General features: G+C 44.5%; 1 protein-coding gene across 1 annotated transcript in view; it reads left to right on the forward strand.

The window, feature by feature from the left end:
- LOC135503818 (neural cell adhesion molecule L1.1-like) overlaps positions 1-24,956 on the forward strand; it is a 137,716-nt gene that overhangs the window by 42,161 nt on the left and 70,599 nt on the right. Inside the window, exons 2-8 of the mRNA XM_064921957.1 lie at positions 8,864-9,161; positions 10,096-10,110; positions 11,943-12,045; positions 15,510-15,682; positions 18,325-18,447; positions 22,584-22,754; positions 24,594-24,708. Of these exons, the coding sequence (XP_064778029.1) occupies positions 9,044-9,161; positions 10,096-10,110; positions 11,943-12,045; positions 15,510-15,682; positions 18,325-18,447; positions 22,584-22,754; positions 24,594-24,708 (818 nt within the window). The 5' untranslated portion in view covers positions 8,864-9,043. The remainder of the gene's footprint in view (positions 1-8,863; positions 9,162-10,095; positions 10,111-11,942; positions 12,046-15,509; positions 15,683-18,324; positions 18,448-22,583; positions 22,755-24,593; positions 24,709-24,956) is intronic.

Consider the following 24,956-nt stretch of genomic DNA (forward strand, 5'->3'; position numbering starts at 1 on the left):
GGATAGGGTTAGGGTTAATCTATATGGATAGGGTTAGGGTTAATCTATATGGATAGGGTTAGGGTTAATCTATATGGATAGGGTTAGGGTTAATCTCTATGGATAGGGTTAGGGTTAATCTCTATGAATAGGGTTAGGGTTAGTCTCTATGGATAGGGTTAGGGTTAGTCTCTATGGATAGGGTTAGGGTTAGTCTCTATGGATAGGGTTAGGGTTAATCTCTATGGATAGGGTTAGGGTTAGTCTCTATGGAAAGGGTTAGGGTTAATCTCTATGGATAGGGTTAGGGTTAATCTCCATGGATAGGGTTAGGGTTAGTCTCTCTGCATAGGTTTAGGGTTAATCTCTATGGATAAGGTTAGGGTTAATCTCTATGGATAGGGTTAGGGTTAGGGTTAGTCTCTCTGCATAGGGTTAGGGTTAATCTCTATGGATAGGGTTAGGGTTAATCTATATGGATAGGGTTAGGGTTAGTCTCTATGGATAGGGTTAGGGTTAGTCTCTATGGATAGGGTTAGGGTTAATCTCTATGGATAGGGTTAGGGTTAGTCTCTATGGATAGGGTTAGGGTTAGTCTCTATGGATAGGGTTAGGGTTAATCTATATGGATAGGGTTAGGGTTAATCTATATGGATAGGGTTAGGGTTAATCTATATGGATAGGGTTAGGGTTAATCTCTATGGATAGGGTTAGGGTTAATCTCTATGAATAGGGTTAGGGTTAGTCTCTATGGATAGGGTTAGGGTTAGTCTCTATGGATAGGGTTAGGGTTAGTCTCTATGGATAGGGTTAGGGTTAATCTCTATGGATAGGGTTAGGGTTAGTCTCTATGGAAAGGGTTAGGGTTAATCTCTATGGATAGGGTTAGGGTTAATCTCCATGGATAGGGTTAGGGTTAGTCTCTCTGCATAGGTTTAGGGTTAATCTCTATGGATAAGGTTAGGGTTAATCTCTATGGATAGGGTTAGGGTTAGGGTTAGTCTCTCTGCATAGGGTTAGGGTTAATCTCTATGGATAGGGTTAGGGTTAATCTATATGGATAGGGTTAGGGTTAGTCTCTATGGATAGGGTTAGGGTTAATCTCTATGGTTAGGGTTAGGGTTAATCTCTATGGATAGGGTTAGGGTTAGTCTCTATGGATAGGGTTAGGGTTAATCTCTATGGTTAGGGTTAGGGTTAATCTCTATGGTTAGGGTTAGTCTCTATGGATAGGGTTAAGGTTAGTCTCTATGGTTAGGGTTAGGGTTAATCTCTGTGGTTAGGGTTAGGGTTAATCTCTATGGTTAGGGTTAGGGTTAGTCTCTATGGTTAGGGTTAGGGTTAGTCTCTAGGGATAGGGTTAATCTCTATGGTTAGGGTTAGGGTTAGTCTCTATGGTTAGGGTTAGGGTTAATCTCTATGGTTAGGGTTAGGGTTAATCTCTATGGATAGGGTTAGGGTTAGTCTCTAGGGATAGGGTTAGGGTTAGTCTCTAGGGATAGGGTTAGGGTTAATCTCTATGGATAGGGTTAGGGTTTGTCTCTATGGATAGGGTTAGGGTTAGTCTCTATGGATAGGGTTAGGGTTAGTCTCTATGGATAGGGTTAGGGTTAGTCTCTATGGATAGGGTTAGGGTTAGTCTATATGGATAGGGTTAGGGTTAATCTATATGGATAGGGTTAGGGTTAGTCTCTATGGATAGGGTTAGGGTTAGTCTCTATGGATAGGGTTAGGGTTAATCTCTATGGATAGGGTTAGGGTTAGTCTCTATGGATAGGGTTAGGGTTAGTCTCTATGGATAGGGTTAGGGTTAATCTCTATGGATAGGGTTAGGGTTAGTCTCTATGGATAGGGTTAGGGTTAGGGTTAGTCTCTCTGGATATTGTTAGGGTTAGGGTTAATCTCTATGGATAGGGTTAGGGTTAGTCTCTATGGATAGGGTTAGGTTAATCTCTATGGATAGGGTTAAGGTTAGTCTCTATGGATAGGGTTAGGGTTAGTCTCTATGGATAGGGTTAGGGTTAATCTCTATGGATAGGGTTAGGGTTAGTCTCTATGGATAGGGTTAGGGTTAGTCTCTATGGATAGGGTTAGGGTTAATCTATATGGATAGGGTTAGGGTTAATCTATATGGATAGGGTTAGGGTTAATCTATATGGATAGGGTTAGGGTTAATCTCTATGGATAGGGTTAGGGTTAATCTCTATGAATAGGGTTAGGGTTAGTCTCTATGGATAGGGTTAGGGTTAGTCTCTATGGATAGGGTTAGGGTTAGTCTCTATGGATAGGGTTAGGGTTAATCTCTATGGATAGGGTTAGGGTTAGTCTCTATGGAAAGGGTTAGGGTTAATCTCTATGGATAGGGTTAGGGTTAATCTCCATGGATAGGGTTAGGGTTAGTCTCTCTGCATAGGTTTAGGGTTAATCTCTATGGATAAGGTTAGGGTTAATCTCTATGGATAGGGTTAGGGTTAGGGTTAGTCTCTCTGCATAGGGTTAGGGTTAATCTCTATGGATAGGGTTAGGGTTAATCTATATGGATAGGGTTAGGGTTAGTCTCTATGGATAGGGTTAGGGTTAATCTCTATGGATAGGGTTAGGGTTAGTCTCTATGGATAGGGTTAGGGTTAGTCTATATGGATAGGGTTAGGGTTAGTCTCTATGGATAGGGTTAGGGTTAGTCTCTATGGATAGGGTTAGGGTTAATCTCTATGGATAGGGTTAGGGTTAGTCTCTATGGATAGGGTTAGGGTTAGTCTCTATGGATAGGGTTAGGGTTAATCTCTATGGATAGGGTTAGGGTTAGTCTCTATGGATAGGGTTAGGGTTAGGGTTAATCTATATGGATAGGGTTAGGGTTAGTCTCTATGGATAGGGTTAGGGTTAATCTCTATGGATAGGGTTAGGGTTAGTCTCTATGGATAGGTTTAGGGTTAGTCTATATGGATAGGGTTAGGGTTAGTCTCTATGGATAGGGTTAGGGTTAGTCTCTATGGATAGGGATAGGGTTAATCTCTATGGTTAGGGTTAGGGTTAGTCTCTATGGTTAGGGTTAGGGTTAATCTCTATGGTTAGGGTTAGGGTTAATCTCTATGGAGAGGGTTAGGGTTAGTCTCTAGGGATAGGGTTAGGGTTAGTCTCTAGGGATAGGGTTAGGGTTAATCTCTATGGATAGGGTTAGGGTTTGTCTCTATGGATAGGGTTAGGGTTAGTCTCTATGGATAGGGTTAGGGTTAGTCTCTATGGATAGGGTTAGGGTTAGTCTCTATGGATAGGGTTAGGGTTAGTCTATATGGATAGGGTTAGGGTTAATCTATATGGATAGGGTTAGGGTTAGTCTCTATGGATAGGGTTAGGGTTAGTCTCTATGGATAGGGTTAGGGTTAATCTCTATGGATAGGGTTAGGGTTAGTCTCTATGGATAGGGTTAGGGTTAGTCTCTATGGATAGGGTTAGGGTTAATCTCTATGGATAGGGTTAGGGTTAGTCTCTATGGATAGGGTTAGGGTTAGGGTTAGTCTCTCTGGATATTGTTAGGGTTAGGGTTAATCTCTATGGATAGGGTTAGGGTTAGTCTCTATGGATAGGGTTAGGGTTAATCTCTATGGATAGGGTTAAGGTTAGTCTCTATGGATAGGGTTAGGGTTAGTCTCTATGGATAGGGTTAGGGTTAATCTCTATGGATAGGGTTAGGGTTAGTCTCTATGGATAGGGTTAGGGTTAGTCTCTATGGATAGGGTTAGGGTTAATCTATATGGATAGGGTTAGGGTTAATCTCTATGGATAGGGTTGGGGTTAATCTCTATGGATAGGGTTAGGGTTAGTCTCTATGGATAGGGTTAGGGTTAGTCTCTATGGATAGGGTTAGGGTTAGTCTCTATGGATAGGGTTAGGGTTAATCTCTATGGATAGGGTTAGGGTTAGTCTCTATGGAAAGGGTTAGGGTTCATCTCTATGGATAGGGTTAGGGTTAATCTCCATGGATAGGGTTAGGGTTAGTCTCTCTGCATAGGTTTAGGGTTAATCTCTATGGATAAGGTTAGGGTTAATCTCTATGGATAGGGTTAGGGTTAGGGTTAGTCTCTCTGCATAGGGTTAGGGTTAATCTCTATGGATAGGGTTAGGGTTAATCTATATGGATAGGGTTAGGGTTAGTCTCTATGGATAGGGTTAGGGTTAATCTCTATGGATAGGGTTAGGGTTAGTCTCTATGGATAGGTTTAGGGTTAGTTATATGGATAGGGTTAGTCTCTATGGATAGGGTTAGGGTTAATCTCTATGGATAGGGTTAGGGTTAATCTCTATGGATAGGGTTAGGGTTAATCTCTATGGATAGGGTTAGGTTAATCTCTATGGATAGGGTTAGGGTTAATCTATATGGATAGGGTTAGGGTTAATCTCTATGGATAGGGTTAGGGTTAATCTCTATGGATAGGGTTAGGGTTAATCTCTATGGATAGGGTTAGGGTTAATCTATATGGATAGGGTTAGGGTTAGTCTCTATGGATAGGGTTAGGGTTAATCTCTATGGATAGGGTTAGGGTTAATCTCTATGGATAGGGTTAGGGTTAATCTATATGGATAGGGTTAGGGTTAGTCTCTATGGATAGGGTTAGGGTTAGGGTTAGTCTCTCTGGATAGGGTTAGGGTTAGTCTCTATGGATAGGGTTAGGGTTAGTCTCTATTGAAAGGGTTAAGGTTAGGGTTAGTCTCTATGAGTAGGGTTAGGGTTAGTCTCTATGTATAGGGTTAGGGTTAGTCTCTATGGTTAGGGTTAGGGTTCATCTCTATGGATAGGGTTAGGGTTAGTCTCTATGGATAGGGTTAGGGTTAGTCTCTATGGATAGGGTTAGGGTTAGTCTCTATGGATAGTGTTAGGGTTAGGGTTCATCTCTGTGGATAGGGTTAGGGTTAGTCTCTATGGATAGGGTTAGGGTTAGGGTTAGTCTCTATGAGTAGGGTTAGGGTTAGTCTCTATGGATAGGGTTAGGGTTAGTCTCTATGGGTAGGGTTAGGGTTAGTCTCTAGGGTTAGGGTTAGTCTCTATGAGTAGGGTTAGGGTTAGTCTCTATGGCTAGGGTTAGGTTTAGTCTCTCTGCATAGGGTTAGGGTTAATCTCTATGGATAGGGTTAGGGTTAGTCTCTATGCATAGGGTTAGGGTTAGGGTTAGTCTCTCTGGATAGTGTTAGGGTTAGGGTTAGTCTCTATGGATAGGGTTAGGGTTAGGGTTAGTCTCTCTGGATATTGTTAGGGTTAGGGTTAGTCTATATGGATAGGGTTAGGGTTAGTCTCTATGGATAGGGTTAGGGTTAATCTCTATGGATAGGGTTAGGGATAGGGTTAGGGTTAATCTCTATGGATAGGGTTAGGGTTAATCTCTATGGATAGGGTTAGGGTTAATCTCTATGGATAGGGTTAGGGTTAATCTCTATGAATAGGGTTAGGGTTAATCTATATGGATAGGGTTAGGGTTAGTCTCTATGGATAGGGTTAGGGTTAGTCTCTATGGATAGGGTTAGGGTTAGTCTCTATGGATAGGGTTAGGGTTAATCTCTATGGATAGGGTTAGGGTTAGTCTCTAGGGATAGGGTTAGGGTTAGTCTCTCTGGATAGGGTTAGGGTTAGTCTCTATGGACAGGGTTAGGGTTAATCTATATGGATAGGGTTAGGGTTAATCTATATGGATAGGGTTAGGGTTAATCTCTATGGATAGGGTTAGGGTTAGTCTCTCTGGATAGTGTTAGGGTTAATCTCTATGGATAGGGTTAGGGTTATGGTTAGTCTCTCTGGATATTGTTAGGGTTAGGGTTAATCTCTATGGATAGGGTTAGTCTCTATGGATAGGGTTAGGGTTAGTCTCTATGGATAGGGTTAGGGTTAGTCTCTCTGGATAGTGTTAGGGTTAGGGTTAATCTCTATGGATAGCGTTAGGGTTAATCTCTATGGATAGGGTTAGGGTTAATCTCTATGGATAGTGTTAGGGTTAATCTCTATGGATAGGGTTAGGGTTAGTCTCTCTGCATAGGGTTAGGGTTAGTCTCTATGGATAGGGTTAGGGTTAATCTATATGGATAGGGTTAGGGTTAGTCTCTATGGATAGGGTTAGGGTTAGTCTCTATGGATAGGGTTAGGGTTAGTCTCTATGGATAGGGTTAGGGTTAGTCTCTATGGATAGGGTTAGGGTTAATCTATATGGATAGGGTTAGGGTTAGTCTCTCTGGATAGTGTTAGGGTTAGTCTCTATGGATAGGGTTAGGGTTAATCTCTATGGATAGGGTTAGGGTTAGTCTCTATGGATAGGGTTAGGGTTAGTCTCTATGGATAGGGTTAGGGTTAGTCTCTATGGATAGGGTTAGGGTTTGTCTCTATGGATAGGGTTAGGGTTAATCTATATGGATAGGGTTAGGGTTAGTCTCTCTGGTTAGTGTTAGGGTTAGTCTCTATGGATAGGGTTAGGGTTAATCTCTATGGATAGGGTTAGGGTTAGTCTCTATGGATAGGGTTAGGGTTAATCTATATGGATAGGGTTAGGGTTAGTCTCTATGGATAGGGTTAGGGTTAGTCTCTATGGATAGGGTTAGGGTTAATCTATATGGATAGGGTTAGGGTTAGTCTATATGGATAGGGTTAGGGTTAGTCTCTATGGATAGGGTTAGGGTTAGTCTCTATGGATAGGGTTAGGGTTAATCTATATGGATAGGGTTAGGGTTAGTCTCTCTGGATAGTGTTAGGTTTAGTCTCTATGGATAGGGTTAGGGTTAATCTCTATGGATAGGGTTAGGGTTAGTCTCTATGCATAGGGTTAGGGTTAATCTCTATGGATAGGGTTAGGGTTAGTCTCTATGGATAGGGTTAGGGTTAATCTATATGGATAGGGTTAGGGTTAGTCTCTCTGGATAGTGTTATGGTTAGTTTCTATGGATAGGTTTAGGGTTATGGTTAGTCTCTATGGATAGTGTTAGGGTTAGGGTTAATCTCTATGGATAGGGTTAAGGTTAATCTCTATGGATAGGGTTAGGGTTAGTCTCTAGGGATAGGGTTAGGGTTAATCTCTATGGATAGGGTTAGGGTTAGTCTCTATGGATAGGGTTAGGGTTAATCTCTATGGATAGGGTTAGGGTTAATCTCTATGGATAGGGTTAGGGTTAGTCTCTATGGATAGGGTTAGGGTTAATCTATATGGATAGGGTTAGGGTTAATCTCTATGGATAGGGTTAGGGTTAGTCTCTATGGATAGGGTTAGGGTTAGTCTCTAGGGATAGGGTTAGTGTTAATCTCTATGGATAGGTTTAGGGTTAGTCTCTATGGTAGGGTTAGGGTTAGTCTCTATGGGTAGGGTTAGGGTTAGTCTCTATGAGTAGGGTTAGTGTTAGTCTCTATGAATAGGGTTGGGGTTAGGGTTAGTCTCTATGGATAGGTTTAGGATTAGTCTCTATGGATAGGGTTAGGGTTAGTCTCTATGGATAGGGTTAGGGTTAGTCTCTAGGGTTAGGGTTAGTCTCTATGGATAGGGTTAGGGTTAGTCTCTATGGTTAGGGTTAGGGTTAATCTCCATGGATAGTGTTAGGGTTAATCTCTATGGATAGGGTTAGGGTTAGTCTCTATGGATAGGGTTAGGGTTAGTCTCTATGGATAGGGTTAGGGTTAGTCTCTATGGATAGGGTTAGGGTTAGTCTCTATGGATAGGGTTAGGGTTAGTCGCTATGGATAGGGTTAGGCTTAGTCTCTATGGATAGGGTTAGGGTTAGTCTCTATGGACAGGGTTAGGGTTAGGGTTAGTCTCTATGGTTAGGGTTAGGCTTAGTCTCTATAGATAGGGTTAGGCTTAGTCTCTATAGATAGGGTTAGGGTTAATCTCTATGGATAGGGTTAGGGTTAGGGTTAGTCTCTATGGTTAGGGTTAGGGTTAGTCTCTATGGTTAGGGTTAGGGTTAGCCTCGATGTTTTGGTCCCCAAGCCGCTTAGTTATCACTTTTGCCTTATGGCAAGGTGATCCATTGTGCTGGAAACGGCATTGTTCATTACCAAACTGTTCCTGGATGGTTGGGAGAAGTTGCTCTCGGAGGATGTGTTGGTACCATTCTTTATTCATGGCTGTGTTCTTAGGCAACATTGTGAGTGAGCCCACTCCCTTGACTGAGAAGCAACCCCACACATGGTCTCAGGATGCTGTACTGTTGGCCTGACACAGGACACACAAGACACTCCTTGGTCTCTCTCTCTCGCTCTCCGACTATTAACTTCTTCCCTGTCCCTCTTCTATTCCTTCTGCTATTGTGGCTCCCCTCACTCCTCCCAATTTCTCTTTCTTTATGTTGATGTTGTCCCGCTGGTCCCGTCGAGCAGGACAGGCAGCAGCTGTGTGTGTGTGTGTGTGTGTGTGTGTGTGTGTGTGTGTGTGTTTTGTGTGCGTGTGCGCGCGCGTGCACGTGTGGTTCAGGGGTGGTGTTTGACAACAATAGCAGAGATTGGGTTGGGGTCACAGTGTGTTTGGGAAGGTGTTTGTGTGGAGTGGAGGTTTAGGGGAGTGTACGGCGTGGTGATGGGTAATTATAGGGTCTGGGGGGGGCTACATTAGCCAGCTGTCAGTATATATCTACAACCCCCCTCTGTCCACCCCTCCCCCCTCACAACCCCCTCTCTCTCCTCTCCACCCCCCTCTCTCCACCCCTTCTCAATCAGAGTAAAGTCCCCATCCTCCTAGTTGTTAGAGGCAGAGAACAGACCCCCTCTGACTCATTAAGGTGATATTAATCTCTCCTCCCCTCTCTCCTTCACCTCTCTCCTCCCCTCTCTCTTTTACCTCTCTCCTCCCCTCTCTCCTTCACCCTTTCTTTGTTCGATTGGTCTGCTCTTTGTCTCTCTCTCCTTTATTCTTTGCAGTGACAGCGGACAAGGAGACCGAGGGAAAAGAGAGACTGCTGGACGAGACACACATCGACACGTGTGTCAGTCTGTTTTTGACGCGCACCAGAGGATTCGAGGGGTTCCTGGTGTGTGTGTGTGTATGTGTGTTTGAGGGGTTGAGGGTGTGTGCGTGTGGTGTTGATGGGACAGTAAGAGATGTGTGTATCTCAGTATCAGAGGGGCAGTAGCCCCCCTGCCCTCCTCCTCCTCCCTCTGTTCCTCCTCTCCTCCTCTCATCTACTCGCTCATGGAGCCATCCAGATCCCCCAAAACTGTGAGTATCAATTAAATTAAATTTAAGGGCTTTATTGGCATGGGAAACATATGTTAATATTGCCAAAGCAAGTGAAATAGATAATAAACAAAAGAGAAATATACAAGAAAAAATTAAGAGTAAACATTACACTCACGAAAGGTCCAAAAGAATAAAGACATTTAAGATGTCATATTATGTGAAAATGGTTCAATTGAGTATCTCTAACAGCTAGACACACTTCTTGCTTACTCATCCAATCCCATTAACACATTAACACATTAAGACAGACTGGTCCCTGGCAGAGGGTAATTCAGAGGTCAGGACTTGTCCCTATGGAGAGGGGGAGGGGAGGAAATAGGAGAGAGCTTGTCTGACCTTCTCATCTGGGTGTGGCTAAGAGAGAGACAGAGGGGTAGAGATATTTTTATGTATTTAACTAGGCAAGTCAGTTAAGAACAAATTATTATTTACAATGAAAACCTTCCCCAGCCAAACCCAGGCTGAGCCAATCACAGCTGGATGTGATACAGCCTGGATTTGAACCTTGGACTGTAGCACTGAGATGCAGTGCCTTAGACCACTGCGCCATACGGGAGACAGGGGGGAGAGAGGGATGAATAGAAAGGGACAGAGAGTTAGAAAGAAGTGGAGTCTGAGTCAGAATAACAACATAATCAGGATCAACAAGAAAGTCTCTATCTATATGCATCCTCTCTCCTCTCTTCTCCTCTCCTCTCCTCTCCTCTCCTCTCCTCTCCTCTCCTCTCCTCTCCTCTCCTCTCCTCTCCTCTCCTCTCCTCTCCTCTCCTCTCCTCCCAACTGAAAGTGAAGTCTCTCTCTCTCTTTCTATTTCAATATAGTTCTCGTTGTATTGTTTCTAGCTGACATCTACTAACAATGACCCTAATCCTAACTCTGTCTCTGTCTGTCCCTGCTCTCTATGGACTAACAGATAAAGTACAGAACAGTAAGTTCCTCCCGTAATATGGTGGTTACGAGTAGTAACAACATGTTAATGTGGTTAGGAGTAGTAACAACATGTTAATGTGGTTAGGAGTAGTAACAACATGTTAATGTGGTTAGGAGTAGTAACAACATGTTAATGTGGTTAGGAGTAGTAACAACATGTTAATGTGGTTAGGAGTAGTAACAACATGTTAATGTGGTTAGGAGTAGTAACACCATGTTAATGTGGTTAGGAGTAGAAACACCATGTTAATGTGGTTAGGAGTAGTAACAACATGTTAATGTGGTTAGGAGTAGTAACAACATGTTAATGTGGTTAGGAGTAGAAACACCATGTTAATGTGGTTAGGAGTAGTAACAACATGTTAATGTGGTTAGGAGTAGTAACACCATGTTAATGTTGTTAGGAGTAGTAACACCATGTTAATGTGGTTAGGAGTAGTAACACCATGTTAATGTGGTTAGGAGTAGTAACACCATGTTAATGTGGTTAGGAGTAGTAACACCATGTTAATGTGGTTAGGAGTCGTAACACCATTATGTTAATGTGGTTAGGAGTAGTAACAACATGTTAATGTGGTTAGGAGTAGTAACACCATGTACAGTGATGGTTAATGTGGTTAGGAGTAGGAACACCATGTTAATGTGGTTAGGAGTAGTAACACCATGTTAATGTGGTTAGGAGTAGTAACACCATGTTAATGTGGTTAGGAGTAGTAACAACATGTTAATGTGGTTAGGAGTAGTAACAACATGTTAATAATGTGGTTAGGAGTAATAACAACATGTTAATGTGGTTAGGAGTAGTAACAACATGTTAATGTGGTTAGGAGTAGTAACACCATTATGTTAATGTGGTTAGGAGTAGTAACAACATGTTAATGTGGTTAGGAGTAGTAACACCATGTTAATGTGGTTAGGAGTAGTAACAACATGTTAATGTGGTTAGGAGTAGTAACACCATGTTAATGTGGTTAGGAGTAGTAACAACATGTTAATGTGGTTAGGAGTAGTAACACCATGTTAATGTGGTTAGGAGTAGTAACACCATGTTAATGTGGTTAGGAGTAGTAACACCATGTTAATGTTGTTAGGAGTAGTAACAACATGTTAATGTGGTTAGGAGTAGTAACACCATGTAGAGTGATGGTTAATGTGGTTAGGAGTAGTAACAACATGTTAATGTGGTTAGGAGTAGTAACAACATGTTAATGTGGTTAGGAGTAGTAACACCATGTTAATGTGGTTAGGAGTAGTAACACCATGTTAATGTGGTTAGGAGTAGTAACACCATGTTAATGTGGTTAGGAGTAGTAACACCATGTTAATGTGGTTAGGAGTAGTAACAACATGTTAATGTGGTTAGGAGTAGTAACACCATGTTAATGTGGTTAGGAGTAGTAACAACATGGTAATGTGGTTAGGAGTAGTAACACCATTATGTTAATGTGGTTAGGAGTAGTAACAACATGTTAATGTGGTTAGGAGTAGTAACAACATGTTAATGTGGTTAGGAGTAGTAACACCATTATGTTAATGTGGTTAGGAGTAGTAACAACATGGTAATGTGGTTAGGAGTAGTAACACCATGGTAATGTGGTTAGGAGTAGTAACACCATTATGTTAATGTGGTTAGGAGTAGTAACAACATGTACAGTGATGGTTAATGTGGTTAGGAGTAGTAACAACATGTACAGTGATGGTTAATGTGGTTAGGAGTAGTAACAACATGTACAGTTATGGTTAATGTGGTTAGGAGTAGTAACAACATGTACAGTTATGGTTAATGTGGCAATAATGAATTATTAATAATCATGTCTACTTTATGTCCAGTGTTACAGCCTCCTACTCTGACAAAGATGCCTGAGTCCTTAACGGCCTTTTCATTAGACGATATCATGCTGCTCTGCGAGGCCACTGGCATCCCCACACCCAGGTATACCCTACCATTAACAATGTCATGCTGCTCTGCGAGGCCACCCCCACACCCAGGTATACCCTACCATTAACAATATCATGCTGCTCTGCAAGGCCACCCCCACACCCAGGTATACCCTACCATTAACAATATCATGCTGCTCTGCAAGGCCACCCCCACAACCAGGTATACCTACCATTAACAATATCATGCTGCTCTGCGAGGCCACTGGCATCCCCACACCCAGGTATACCCTACCATTAACAATATCATGCTGCTCTGCAAGGCCACCCCCACACCCAGGTATACCTACCATTAACAATATCATGCTGCTCTGCGAGGCCACTGGCATCCCCACACCCAGGTATACCCTACCATTAACAATATCATGCTGCTCTGCAAGGCCACTGGCATCCCCACACCCAGGTATACCCTACCATTAACAATATCATGCTGCTCTGCAAGGCCACCCCCACCCCCAGGTATACCTACCATTAACAATATCATGCTGCTCTGCAAGGCCACTGGCATCCCCACACCCAGGTATACCTACCATTAACAATATCATGCTGCTCTGCAAGGCCACCCCCACCCCCAGGTATACCTACCATTAACAATATCATGCTGCTCTGCGAGGCCACTGGCATCCCCACACCCAGGTATACCCTACCATTAACAATATCATGCTGCTCTGCGAGGCCACTGGCATCCCCACACCCAGGTATACCCTACCATTAACAATATCATGCTGCTCTGCGAGGCCACCCCCACCCCCAGGTATACCCTACCATTAACAATATCATGCTGCTCTGCGAGGCCACCCCCACACCCAGGTATACCCTACCATTAACAATATCATGCTGCTCTGCAAGGCCACCCCCACAACCAGGTATACCTACCATTAACAATATCATGCTGCTCTGCGAGGCCACTGGCATCCCCACACCCAGGTATACCCTACCATTAACAATATCATGCTGCTCTGCAAGGCCACCCCCACACCCAGGTATACCTACCATTAACAATATCATGCTGCTCTGCGAGGCCACTGGCATCCCCACACCCAGGTATACCCTACCATTAACAATATCATGCTGCTCTGCGAGGCCACCCCCACACCCAGGTATACCCTACCATTAACAATATCATGCTGCTCTGCAAGGCCACCCCCACCCCCAGGTATACCTACCATTAACAATATCATGCTGCTCTGTAAGGCCACCCCCACACCCAGGTATACCTACCATTAACAATATCATGCTGCTCTGCAAGGCCACCCCCACCCCCAGGTATACCCTACCATTAACAATATCATGCTGCTCTGCAAGGCCATCCCCACACCCAGGTATACCCTACCATTAACAATATCATGCTGCTCTGCAAGGCCACCCCCACCCCCAGGTATACCCTACCATTAACAATATCATGCTGCTCTGCGAGGCCACCCCCACACCCAGGTATACCCTACCATTAACAATATCATGCTGCTCTGCAAGGCCACCCCCACCCCCAGGTATACCCTACCATTAACAATATCATGCTGCTCTGTAAGGCAACCCCCACACCCAGGTATACCTACCATTAACAATATCATGCTGCTCTGCAAGGCCACCCCCACACCCAGATATCCCTACCATTAACAATATCATGCTGCTCTGCAAGGCCACCCCCACCCCCAGGTATACCCTACCATTAACAATATCATGCTGCTCTGCGAGGCCACCCCCACACCCAGGTATACCCTACCATTAACAATATCATGCTGCTCTGCAAGGCCACCCCCACACCCAGGTATACCCTACCATTAAAAATATCATGCTGCTCTGCATGGCCACCCCCACACCCAGGTATACCTACCATTAACAATATCATGCTGCTCTGCGAGGCCACTGGCATCCCCACACCCAGGTATACCCTACCATTAACAATATCATGCTGCTCTGCGAGGCCACCCCCACACCCAGGTATACCCTACCATTAACAATATCATGCTGCTCTGCAAGGCCACCCCCACACCCAGGTATACCCTACCATTAACAATATCATGCTGCTCTGCGAGGCCACTGGCATCCCCACACCCAGGTATACCCTACCATTAACAATATCATGCTGCTCTGCGAGGCCACCCCCACACCCAGGTATACCCTACCATTAACAATATCATGCTGCTCTGCAAGGCCACCCCCACACCCAGGTATACCCTACCATTAACAATATCATGCTGCTCTGCGAGGACACCCCCACACCCAGGTATACCCTACCATTAACAATATCATGCTGCTCTGCAAGGCCACCCCCACACCCAGGTATACCTACCATTAACAATATCATGCTGCTCTGCGAGGCCACTGGCATCCCCACACCCAGGTATACCCTACCATTAACAATATCATGCTGCTCTGCAAGGCCACCCCCACACCCAGGTATACCTACCATTAACAATATCATGCTGCTCTGCGAGGCCACTGGCATCCCCACACCCAGGTATACCCTACCATTAACAATATCATGCTGCTCTGCGAGGCCACTGGCATCCCCACACCCAGGTATACCCTACCATTAACAATATCATGCTGCTCTGCGAGGCCACTGGCATCCCCACACCCAGGTATACCCTACCATTAACAATATCATGCTGCTCTGCAAGGCCACTGGCATCCCCACACCCAGGTATACCCTACCATTAACAATACCATGCTGCTCTGCAAGGCCACCCCCACACCCAGGTATACCCTACCATGAACAATATCATGCTGCTCTGCAAGGCCACTGGCATCCCCACACCCAGGTATACCCTACCATTAACAATACCATGCTGCTCTGCAAGGCCACCCCCACACCCAGGTATACCCTACCATGAACAATATCATGCTGCTCTGCAAGGCCACTGGCATCCCCACACCCAGGTATACCCTACCATTAACAATACCATGCTGCTCTGCAAGGCCACCCCCACACCCAGGTATACCCTACCATGAACAATATCATGCTGCTCTGTGAGGCCACTGGCATCCCCACACCCAGGTATACCCTACTATACTATCTGTGTGTGTGAGAAACAGCTGGCGTGTCCATTCTTTCCCCCTGAGATCCAGTGTTCCATTGCCATGGTGATAAAGGAGGTATCATAATAATAGGAGACAGGAAATTATATCATTAACTGAGCTGGTGGTCTTCTCTGATTGCTCTGTTTCCTCTCTTCATGTCTTTATCTCTAACCTCTCCCTCTGTCACTCCCATCTCTCTTTTCTCTCTCTCTCTCCTCTCTCTCTCTCTCTCTCTTCTCTCTCTCTTCTCTCTTCTCTCTCTTCTCTCTCTCTCTACTCTCTTTTCTCTCTCTCTTCTCTCTCTCTCTACTCTCTTCTCTCTCTCTTCTCTCTCTCTTCTCTCTCTCTTCTCTCTCTCTCTTCTCTCTCCCCCTATCTCTCTCTCTTCTCTCTCTCCCTCTCCTCTCTGTCTCTCTCTTTCTTCCTCCCCTCTAGTTTCCGCTGGGTAAAGGATGGTAAGAAGTTGAACTGGATGGGACATAATGGTTCTGGAAATTTCACAGCCCATGGCGACAAGCCGCTCAGCGATTACCAAGGACACTACCGTTGCTACGCCGACAACACCCTGGGAACAGCCATGACACACACCGTCAAACTCATCACTGAATGTGAGGCTCACACGCACAAACACATCCTCTCTTGTGTGACTGTACTTAGACAGTAGTTCTGTCATTCCCCTGACAACCATCAACTAGAGACAGCCTAGCCATGATGCCACTCAGCCATCACTATGGCAATGAGAGTCTGTGCTCTGATATTGTTTTTAGTCCAGGACTATCCTTAATCTGTAGCATGGCTATTTAATGTAGGACTAACTTTATGGAGAATACATTGAGGATGTGTCTCAATCCTCTGCATGTGCCAGTGTCGCACTTCCTCATCTGTGGTCAGAGGTGAAGAGCGAGAGCGGTGTTTGTCAGACCATGAGACGTCCCTACAATCAGTCTTCTCACCAAAAGGCTGTAGCGTCCAAACAATCAGTCTTCTCACCAAAAGGCTGTAGCGTCCAAACAATCAGTCTTCTCACCAAAAGGCTGTAGCGTCTTCTCACCAAAAGGCTGTAGCGTCTTCTCACCAAAAGGCTGTAGCGTCTTCTCACCAAAAGGCTGTAGCGTCTTCTCACCAAAAGGCTGTAGCGTCCGAACAATCAGTCTTCTCACCAAAAGGCTGTAGCGTCTTCTCACCAAAAGGCTGTAGCGTCTTCTCACCAAAAGGCTGTAGCGTCTTCTCACCAAAAGGCTGTAGAGTCTTCTCACCAAAAGGCTGTAGCGTCTTCTCACCAAAAGGCTGTAGCGTCTTCTCACCAAAAGGCTGTAGAGTCTTCTCACCAAAAGGCTGTAGCGTCTTCTCATCAAAAGGCTGTAGCGTCTTCTCACCAAAAGGCTGTAGCGTCTTCTCACCAAAAGGCTGTAGCGTCTTCTCACCAAAAGGCTGTAGCGTCTTCTCACCAAAAGGCTGTAGCGTCTTCTCACCAAAAGGCTGTAGCGTCTTCTCACCAAAAGGCTGTAGCGTCTTCTCACCAAAAGGCTGTAGCGTCTTCTCACCAAAAGGCTGTAGCGTCTTCTCACCAAAAGGCTGTAGCGTCTTCTCACCAAAAGGCTGTAGCGTCTTCTCACCAAAAGGCTGTAGCGTCTTCTCACCAAAAGGCTGTAGCGTCTTCTCACCAAAAGGCTGTAGCGTCTTCTCACCAAAAGGCTGTAGCGTCCCTACAATCAGTCTTCTCACCAAAAGGCTGTAGCGTCCCTACAATCAGTCTTCTCACCAAAAGGCTGTAGCGTCCCTACAATTAGTCTTCTCACCAAAAGGCTGTAGCGTCCAAACAATCAGTCTTCTCACCAAAAGGCTGTAGCGTCCAAACAATCAGTCTTCTCACCAAAAGGCTGTAGCGTCTTCTCACCAAAAGGCTGTAGCGTCTTCTCACCAAAAGGCTGTAGCGTCTTCTCACCAAAAGGCTGTAGCATCCGAACAATGGTGTGTCAGGAGACTCGACTGAAGTCCGTACCGTCGATGTGCCAACTTCTGTTTGTAGCGTCCGAAAGGTTTGGTCTACAAACTAATTTACCATCCCCAGTGTCACGGGACTCCTTTGAAGGTAACCGGTACTGGTCAAAAAGATATATATGAAGTATGAAAGTAGTTTTGTGACTACCCAAAACAAGGGGTTATATATGTTGAGAAAATCAGTTCAATATTTCCTGAGCTTTCTTATGTCTCCTAGATATAGGACAGACACCACAAAATCTTATTCCTTATGAGGAATTGTTTTTCTTTTTTGCCATTTATGAATGTGTTAATGAATGCATTTCTCTGGAATAGACGGGTGATGCTATGGTGACCAGCGAGCTGAGATAAGGCTTTACCTAGCAGGGTCTTATAGATGACTGAACACTAGACTATATGGCTATAGAGGTAAAGGCAAAATCAAATCATGTTTAAATCTGTTTTATACATAAAGGGGTCCTACAATTCAATGACTATCTTAAACAATAACCACCAACGTCTTAGACTCTAGAGATTTAAATGGAGAGTGTAAGGTCCTGGGTGAACTACGGCCCTCCCACCACGGGGGCTCAAACCAAATGCCTCAGTCACAGGGAAACAAAACAGTCTAGCACTAAATACACAAACATGTACATCTAATGCAAACACCAGGGTTACAATAATCAATCCCGCACAAAGAACTAGGCGGGCCGGCTGACTAATAAAGCCTCACTAATTATACCCAACTCAAAACAGGTGTACTCAATAAACACATAAGGAGGGGGAGGAAAGAATCAGTGGCAGCTAGTAGGCCGGCAACGACGAGCCTTAATCTGTGTCCCAGACACCACCCCAAAGACCCCACCAATCAGGGTCAAATATAGACCCCACCAATCAGGGTCAAATATAGACCCCACCAATCAGGGTCAAATATAGACCCCACCAATCAGGGTCAAATATAGACCCCACCAATCAGGGTCAAATATAGACCCCACCAATCAGGGTTAAATATAGACCCCACCAATCAGGGTCAAATATAGACCCCACCAATCAGGGTCAAATATAGACCCCACCAATCAGGGTCAAATATAGACCCCACCAATCAGGGTCAAATATAATAAAGTGCAACATGTTAATATTCTAACGTTCATTTTTATTTTGTCACTTTCCAGCAGTGGCGGATATTAATGTGTGTATTTTATTTTGCTGGCCAATGTGATTCAATGTGACATGTAATACGATGCTGATTATGATGGCATGTGTGTTACAGCGACACCGACCCTCCCTAAGCAGAAGAGATCACATAAAACGGCAGAGGAAGGAGCGAGTGTTGTTCTCCACTGCAACCCTCCCAGGAGCTCCACCATCCCTCACATACACTGGATGGACAAGAGTAAGCCCTGGCTGGTTGTGCGTGCGGCTGTTTGTTTCTCAGTCTGGTTAACTATTTGTGCATTGCAGTCTAACTCCATTTTGTTAACCCATTTAATCTGATTGGTCACAATAGTGAGAATAAAAATGTTGTACTTTATAGGCCCTGTAGAAATTAAGATTGCATTTATTTTTAAAAATGTTTTTATTTTACTAGGCAGGTCAGTTAAGATCAAATTCTTATTTTCAATGACGGTCTACTGGGGAACAGTGGGTTAACTGCCTTGTTCAGGGGAACAGTGGGTTAACTGCCTTGTTCAGGGGAACAGTGGGTTAACTGCCTTGTTCAGGGGAACGGTGGGTTAACTGCCTTGTTCAGGGGAACAGTGGGTTAACTGCCTTGTTCAGGGGAACAGTGGGTTAACTGCCTTGTTCAGGGGAACAGTGGGTTAACTGCCTTGTTCAGTGGAACAGTGGGTTAACTGCCTTGTTCAGTGGAACAGTGGGTTAACTGCCTTGTTCAGTGGAACAGTGGGTTAACTGCCTTGTTCAGGGGAACAGTGGGTTAACTGCCTTGTTCAGGGGAACAGTGGGTTAACTGCCTTGTTCAGGGGAACAGTGGGTTAACTGCCTTGTTCAGTGGAACAGTGGGTTAACTGCCTTGTTCAGTGGAACAGTGGGTTAACTGCCTTGTTCAGTGGAACAGTGGGTTAACTGCCTTGTTCAGGGGAACAGTGGGTTAACTGCCTTGTTCAGGGGAACAGTGGGTTAACTGCCTTGTTCAGGGGAACAGTGGGTTAACTGCCTTGTTCAGGGGAACAGTGGGTTAACTGTCTTGTTCAGTGGAACAGTGGGTTAACTGCCTTGTTCAGGGGAACGGTGGGTTAACTGCCTTGTTCAGGGGAACGGTGGGTTAACTGCCTTGTTCAGGGGAACAGTGGGTTAACTGCCTTGTTCAGGGGAACAGTGGGTTAACTGCCTTGTTCAGGGGAACAGTGGGTTAACTGCCTTGTTCAGTGGAACAGTGGGTTAACTGCCTTGTTCAGTGGAACAGTGGGTTAACTGCCTTGTTCAGTGGAACAGTGGGTTAACTGCCTTGTTCAGGGGAACAGTGGGTTAACTGCCTTGTTCAGGGGAACAGTGGGTTAACTGCCTTGTTCAGGGGAACAGTGGGTTAACTGCCTTGTTCAGTGGAACAGTGGGTTAACTGCCTTGTTCAGTGGAACAGTGGGTTAACTGCCTTGTTCAGTGGAACAGTGGGTTAACTGCCTTGTTCAGGGGAACAGTGGGTTAACTGCCTTGTTCAGGGGAACAGTGGGTTAACTGCCTTGTTCAGGGGAACAGTGGGTTAACTGCCTTGTTCAGGGGAACAGTGGGTTAACTGTCTTGTTCAGTGGAACAGTGGGTTAACTGCCTTGTTCAGGGGAACGGTGGGTTAACTGCCTTGTTCAGGGGAACGGTGGGTTAACTGCCTTGTTCAGGGGAACTGTGGGTTAACTGCCTTGTTCAGGGGAACAGTGGGTTAACTGCCTTGTTCAGGGAACGGTGGGTTAACTGCCTTGTTCAGGGGAACGGTGGGTTAACTGCCTTGTTCAGGGGAACGGTGGGTTAACTGCCTTGTTCAGGGGAACGGTGGGTTAACTGCCTTGTTCAGGGGAACGGTGGGTTAACTGCCTTGTTCAGGGGAACGGTGGGTTAACTGCCTTGTTCAGGGGAACTGTGGGTTAACTGCCTTGTTCAGGGGAACAGTGGGTTAACTGCCTTGTTCAGGGGAACAGTGGGTTAACTGCCTTGTTCAGGGGAACTGTGGGTTAACTGCCTTGTTCAGGGGAACAGTGGGTTAACTGCCTTGTTCAGGGGAACAGTGGGTTAACTGCCTTGTTCAGGGGAACAGTGGGTTAACTGCCTTGTTCAGGGGAACAGTGGGTTAACTGCCTTGTTCAGGGGAACAGTGAGTTAACTGCCTTGTTCAGGGGAACAGTGGGTTAACTGTCTATTCAGGGGGCAGAACGACAGATTTTTACCTTGTCAGCTCTGGGATTCAATCTCACAACCTTTCGGTTAAAGTCCAACGCTCTAACCACTAGGCTACCTGCCAATAAATGATCAATAACTAAGTAATATGTTCTGCATTAGTAAGGTGTGTAGCATGATTCAGAGAAGTTTCCTCTGATTTCTCAAAATGGTCACAAGATCAGAAACATACCTCTCCAAGGTGTACTTGTACAGAACAATGTGGCACTACAAGTCTATTCAACAGCTTCCAAATGAATACATGTTCAAAGATATCGTCTTTTAAACATAATGTTTAAAGGGTCTAGTTTTCATATGTGCCTTCAGTTTGAATACATTGAATCCATGATGCTCGGGGTATATAAACATATCTTAGCGTTCACATTTCTGACCAATTGGAAAATACAGTGGTTTATGTAACGGCTTTCTTCTACCTCCTTCTCTGACGAAGAGGTGGAACAAGGATCGGACCAAAATGCAACGTGGTTCGTTCGATACATCTTTAATTATGACGAAACACGAACAATACAAAACAACAAACGTCGAAAACCGAAACAGCCCTGACTGGTGCAACAAACACAGAGACAGGAACAATCACCCACAAACACACAGTGAAACCCAGGCTACCTAAATATGGTTCCCAATCAGAGACAACGATAATCACCTGACTCTGATTGAGAACCGCCTCAGGCAGCCATAGACCAATCTGTACACCCCACACAACCCCAAGACGAAACACACTACAAATAAACCCATGTCACACCCTGGCCTGACTCAATAAATGAAGATAACATAATAAATATAGACCAGGGCGTGACACTCTAACTGATTATATACAGTGTGTTAAGGCATAGCAGATTATGTGTTTTTCATTAGGTGGAAGTTTAGTTCGTGAGACTTGGTGCTCTGGTCCACTTGCCATGCGGTTGCAGAGAGAATTGTCAATGGCTAGCGTGGCGGGAATCTTTGACAATTTTAGGGTCTTCCTCTGACAACGTCTACTATATAGGTCCTGGATGGCAGGAAGCTTGGCCCCAGTGATGTGCTGGGCTGTACGCACTACCCTTTGTAGTGCCTTGCAGTCGGAGGCCGAGCAGTTGCCATACCAGGCAGTGATGCAACCAGTCAGGATGCTCTCCATGTTGCAGCTGTAGAACATTGAGGATCTGAGGACCCATTCCAAGTCTTTCAGCCTCCTGAGGGAAAAGGCTATGTCGTGTCCTCTTCACGACTGTCTCGGTGTGTTTGGACCATGATAGTTTGTTGGTGATGTGGACACCAAGGAAGAGAGATGAGAATGGGGGCGTGCTCGGTCCTCCTTTTCCTGTAGTCCACAATCATCTCCTTTGTCTTGACCACGTTGAGGGAGAGTTTGTTATCCTGGCACCACACAGCAAGGTCTCTGACCTCTCAACCAGCTTTAAATCATTTAAATCATTACATCTTTAATGTAGGAATAAATTATTGACAATTATAATGAATTGTCTATAACACCCCCCTCTCTCTCTCTCTCTCTCTCTCTCTCTCTCTCTGTCGCTCTGTTGCGCTCTCCCTCTCTCTCTGCCTCTCTCTCTGCCTCTCTCTCTGTCTCAATCTGTCTCTCTCTCTGCCTCTCTCTCTGTCTCAATCTGTCACTCACTTGCTCTTTCTCTCTGTCTCGTTCTGTTGCTCTCTCTCTCTCACTTGCTCTCTCTCTCGCTCTCTCGCTCTCTCTGTCTCGTTCTGTTGCTCTCTCTCTCATTTGCTCTTTCTCTCTGTCTCTCTCTCTCACACTTGCTCTCTCTCTCTCACTTGCTCTTTATCTCTCTCTCACTTGCTCATTATCTCTCTCTCTCTCTCTCTCTCTCTCTCTCTCTCTCTCTCAATTCAATTCAATTCAATTCAATTCAAGGGGCTTTATTGGCATGGGTAACATGTGTTAACATTGCCAAAGCAAGTAAGGTATATAATATATAAAGTGAAATAAACAATAAAAATTAACAGTAGACATCACACATACAGAAGTTTCAAAACAATAAAGACATTACAAATGTCGTATTGTATATATACAGTGTTTTTACAATGTGCAAATTGTATTCTAATTCTCTCTCTCTCCCTCTCCCTCTCCCTCTCCCTCTCCCTCTCCCTCTCCCTCTCCTCCTCCAGAACTGCTCCATATAGGTCAGAGTGAGCGTGTGACGACAGGTCTGGATGGGAACTTGTACTTTGCCAATGTGTTGAAGAACGACAGTCGAGATGACTACACTTGTAATGCTCAATACATCTCTGCGAGGACCATCCTGCCTAAAGAACCCATCTCACTCACTGTCACACCTAGTATGTATACACTTAATCATCCCAGCTCTAACACACACATGAATGGATACACACACACACAAACATACACACACATGAATGGATACACACACACACACACATACACACACATGTATGGATACACACACACACACAAACATACACACACATGAATGGATACACACACACACACACAAACATACACACACATGTATGGATACACACACACACAAACATACACACACATGAATGGATACACACACACACAAACATACACACACATGTATGGATACACACACACACAAACATACACACACATGAATGGATACACACACACACACACAAACATACACACACATGAATGGATACACACACACACAAACATACACACACATGTATGGATACACACACACACAAACATACACACACATACACACACACTCATACACCCATACCCATTCTCGAAGATACAAACCGAAGATGTAAACCAGTATGAGATGTAATTCTCTTATTGCCCCTGCCCGTGGAGGGGGTGCCCCAGAGCGTGACATCTCATTGCCAAATCCTTCCAGCTGTCTCTCATGTGAGCCAGATGTTATTGAGGAACTGCTCATATGAGAGAAGGAACTTCCACAGACAGGAACCTTAATTATTATTATTATTACTTTGTTCTTTTACAATGGTAAACGGCTTGAGTTGTTCATCTTAATACATATCCACCCTCTTTGGCAATGATGTGGCTCATAGCAGGAAGTTATGTATAGAAAATGATGATGTGATGTGTTTCCTGTCTGTAGGTAATGACGTGGCTCATAGCAGGAAGTTATGTATAGAAAATGATGATGTGATGTGTTTCATGTCTGTAGGATGATGATGTGATGTGTTTCATGTCTGTAGGTAATGATGTGGCTCATAGCAGGAAGTTATGTATAGAAAATGATGATGTGATGTGTTTCCTGTCTGTAGGTAATGACGTGGCTCATAGCAGGAAGTTATGTATAGAAAATGATGATGTGATGTGTTTCCTGTCTGTAGGTAATGACGTGGCTCATAGCAGGAAGTTATGTATAGAAAATGATGATGTGATGTGTTTCCTGTCTGTAGGTAATGATGTGGCTCATAGCAGGAAGTTATGTATAGAAAATGATGTGATGTGTTTCCTGTCTGTAGGTAATGACGTGGCTCATAGCAGGAAGTTATGTATAGAAAATGATGATGTGATGTGTTTCCTGTCTGTAGGTAATGATGTGGCTCATAGCAGGAAGTTATGTATAGAAAATGATGATGTGATGTGTTTCCTGTCTGTAGGTAATGACGTGGCTCATAGCAGGAAGTTATGTATAGAAAATGATGATGTGATGTGTTTCCTGTCTGTAGGTAATGACGTGGCTCATAACAGGAAGTTATGTATAGAAAATGATGATGTGATGTGTTTCCTGTCTGTAGGTAATGACGTGGCTCATAGCAGGAAGTTATGTATAGAAAATGATGATGTGATGTGTTTCATGTCTGTAGGTAATGACGTGGCTCATAGCAGGAAGTTATGTATAGAAAATGATGATGTGATGTGTTTCCTGTCTGTAGGTAATGACGTGGCTCATAGCAGGAAGTTATGTATAGAAAATGATGATGTGATGTGTTTCCTGTCTGTAGGTAATGACGTGGCTCATAGCAGGAAGTTATGTATAGAAAATGATGATGTGATGTGTTTCCTGTCTGTAGGTAATGACGTGGCTCATAGCAGGAAGTTATGTATAGAAAATGATGATGTGATGTGTTTCCTGTCTGTAGGTAATGACGTGGCTCATAGCAGGAAGTTATGTATAGAAAATGATGATGTGATGTGTTTCCTGTCTGTAGGTAATGACGTGGCTCGTGGCAGGAAGCCCCAGCTGATGCAACCTCAGGGCCCCCACAGCTCTCACCTGGCCCTCAGGGGCCACAGCCTGGTACTGGAGTGTATCCCTAAAGGGCTGTACGTATACATACATATTACTCTGAGTCAGGAACTCCTTCCATGACAGACTGACCAGGTGAACCCCGGGGAACACTATGATCCCTTATGGATGCCAGTAAGGGACAATACTCAATCAGATGAAGGGGAGGAGACAGGTCAATGAAGGATTTTTACTTTTAGCCTTGAGACAATTGAGACTCAATATTAAGAAGGTGCTGTTACACTTAGTGTATTTTACAGATTTACATTTGATTAGGTACATCACG

The sequence above is a fragment of the Oncorhynchus masou genome, chromosome 18 (genome assembly GCF_036934945.1).
Source record: "Oncorhynchus masou masou isolate Uvic2021 chromosome 18, UVic_Omas_1.1, whole genome shotgun sequence".
In the NCBI taxonomy this organism is placed as follows: Eukaryota; Metazoa; Chordata; class Actinopteri; order Salmoniformes; family Salmonidae; genus Oncorhynchus; species Oncorhynchus masou.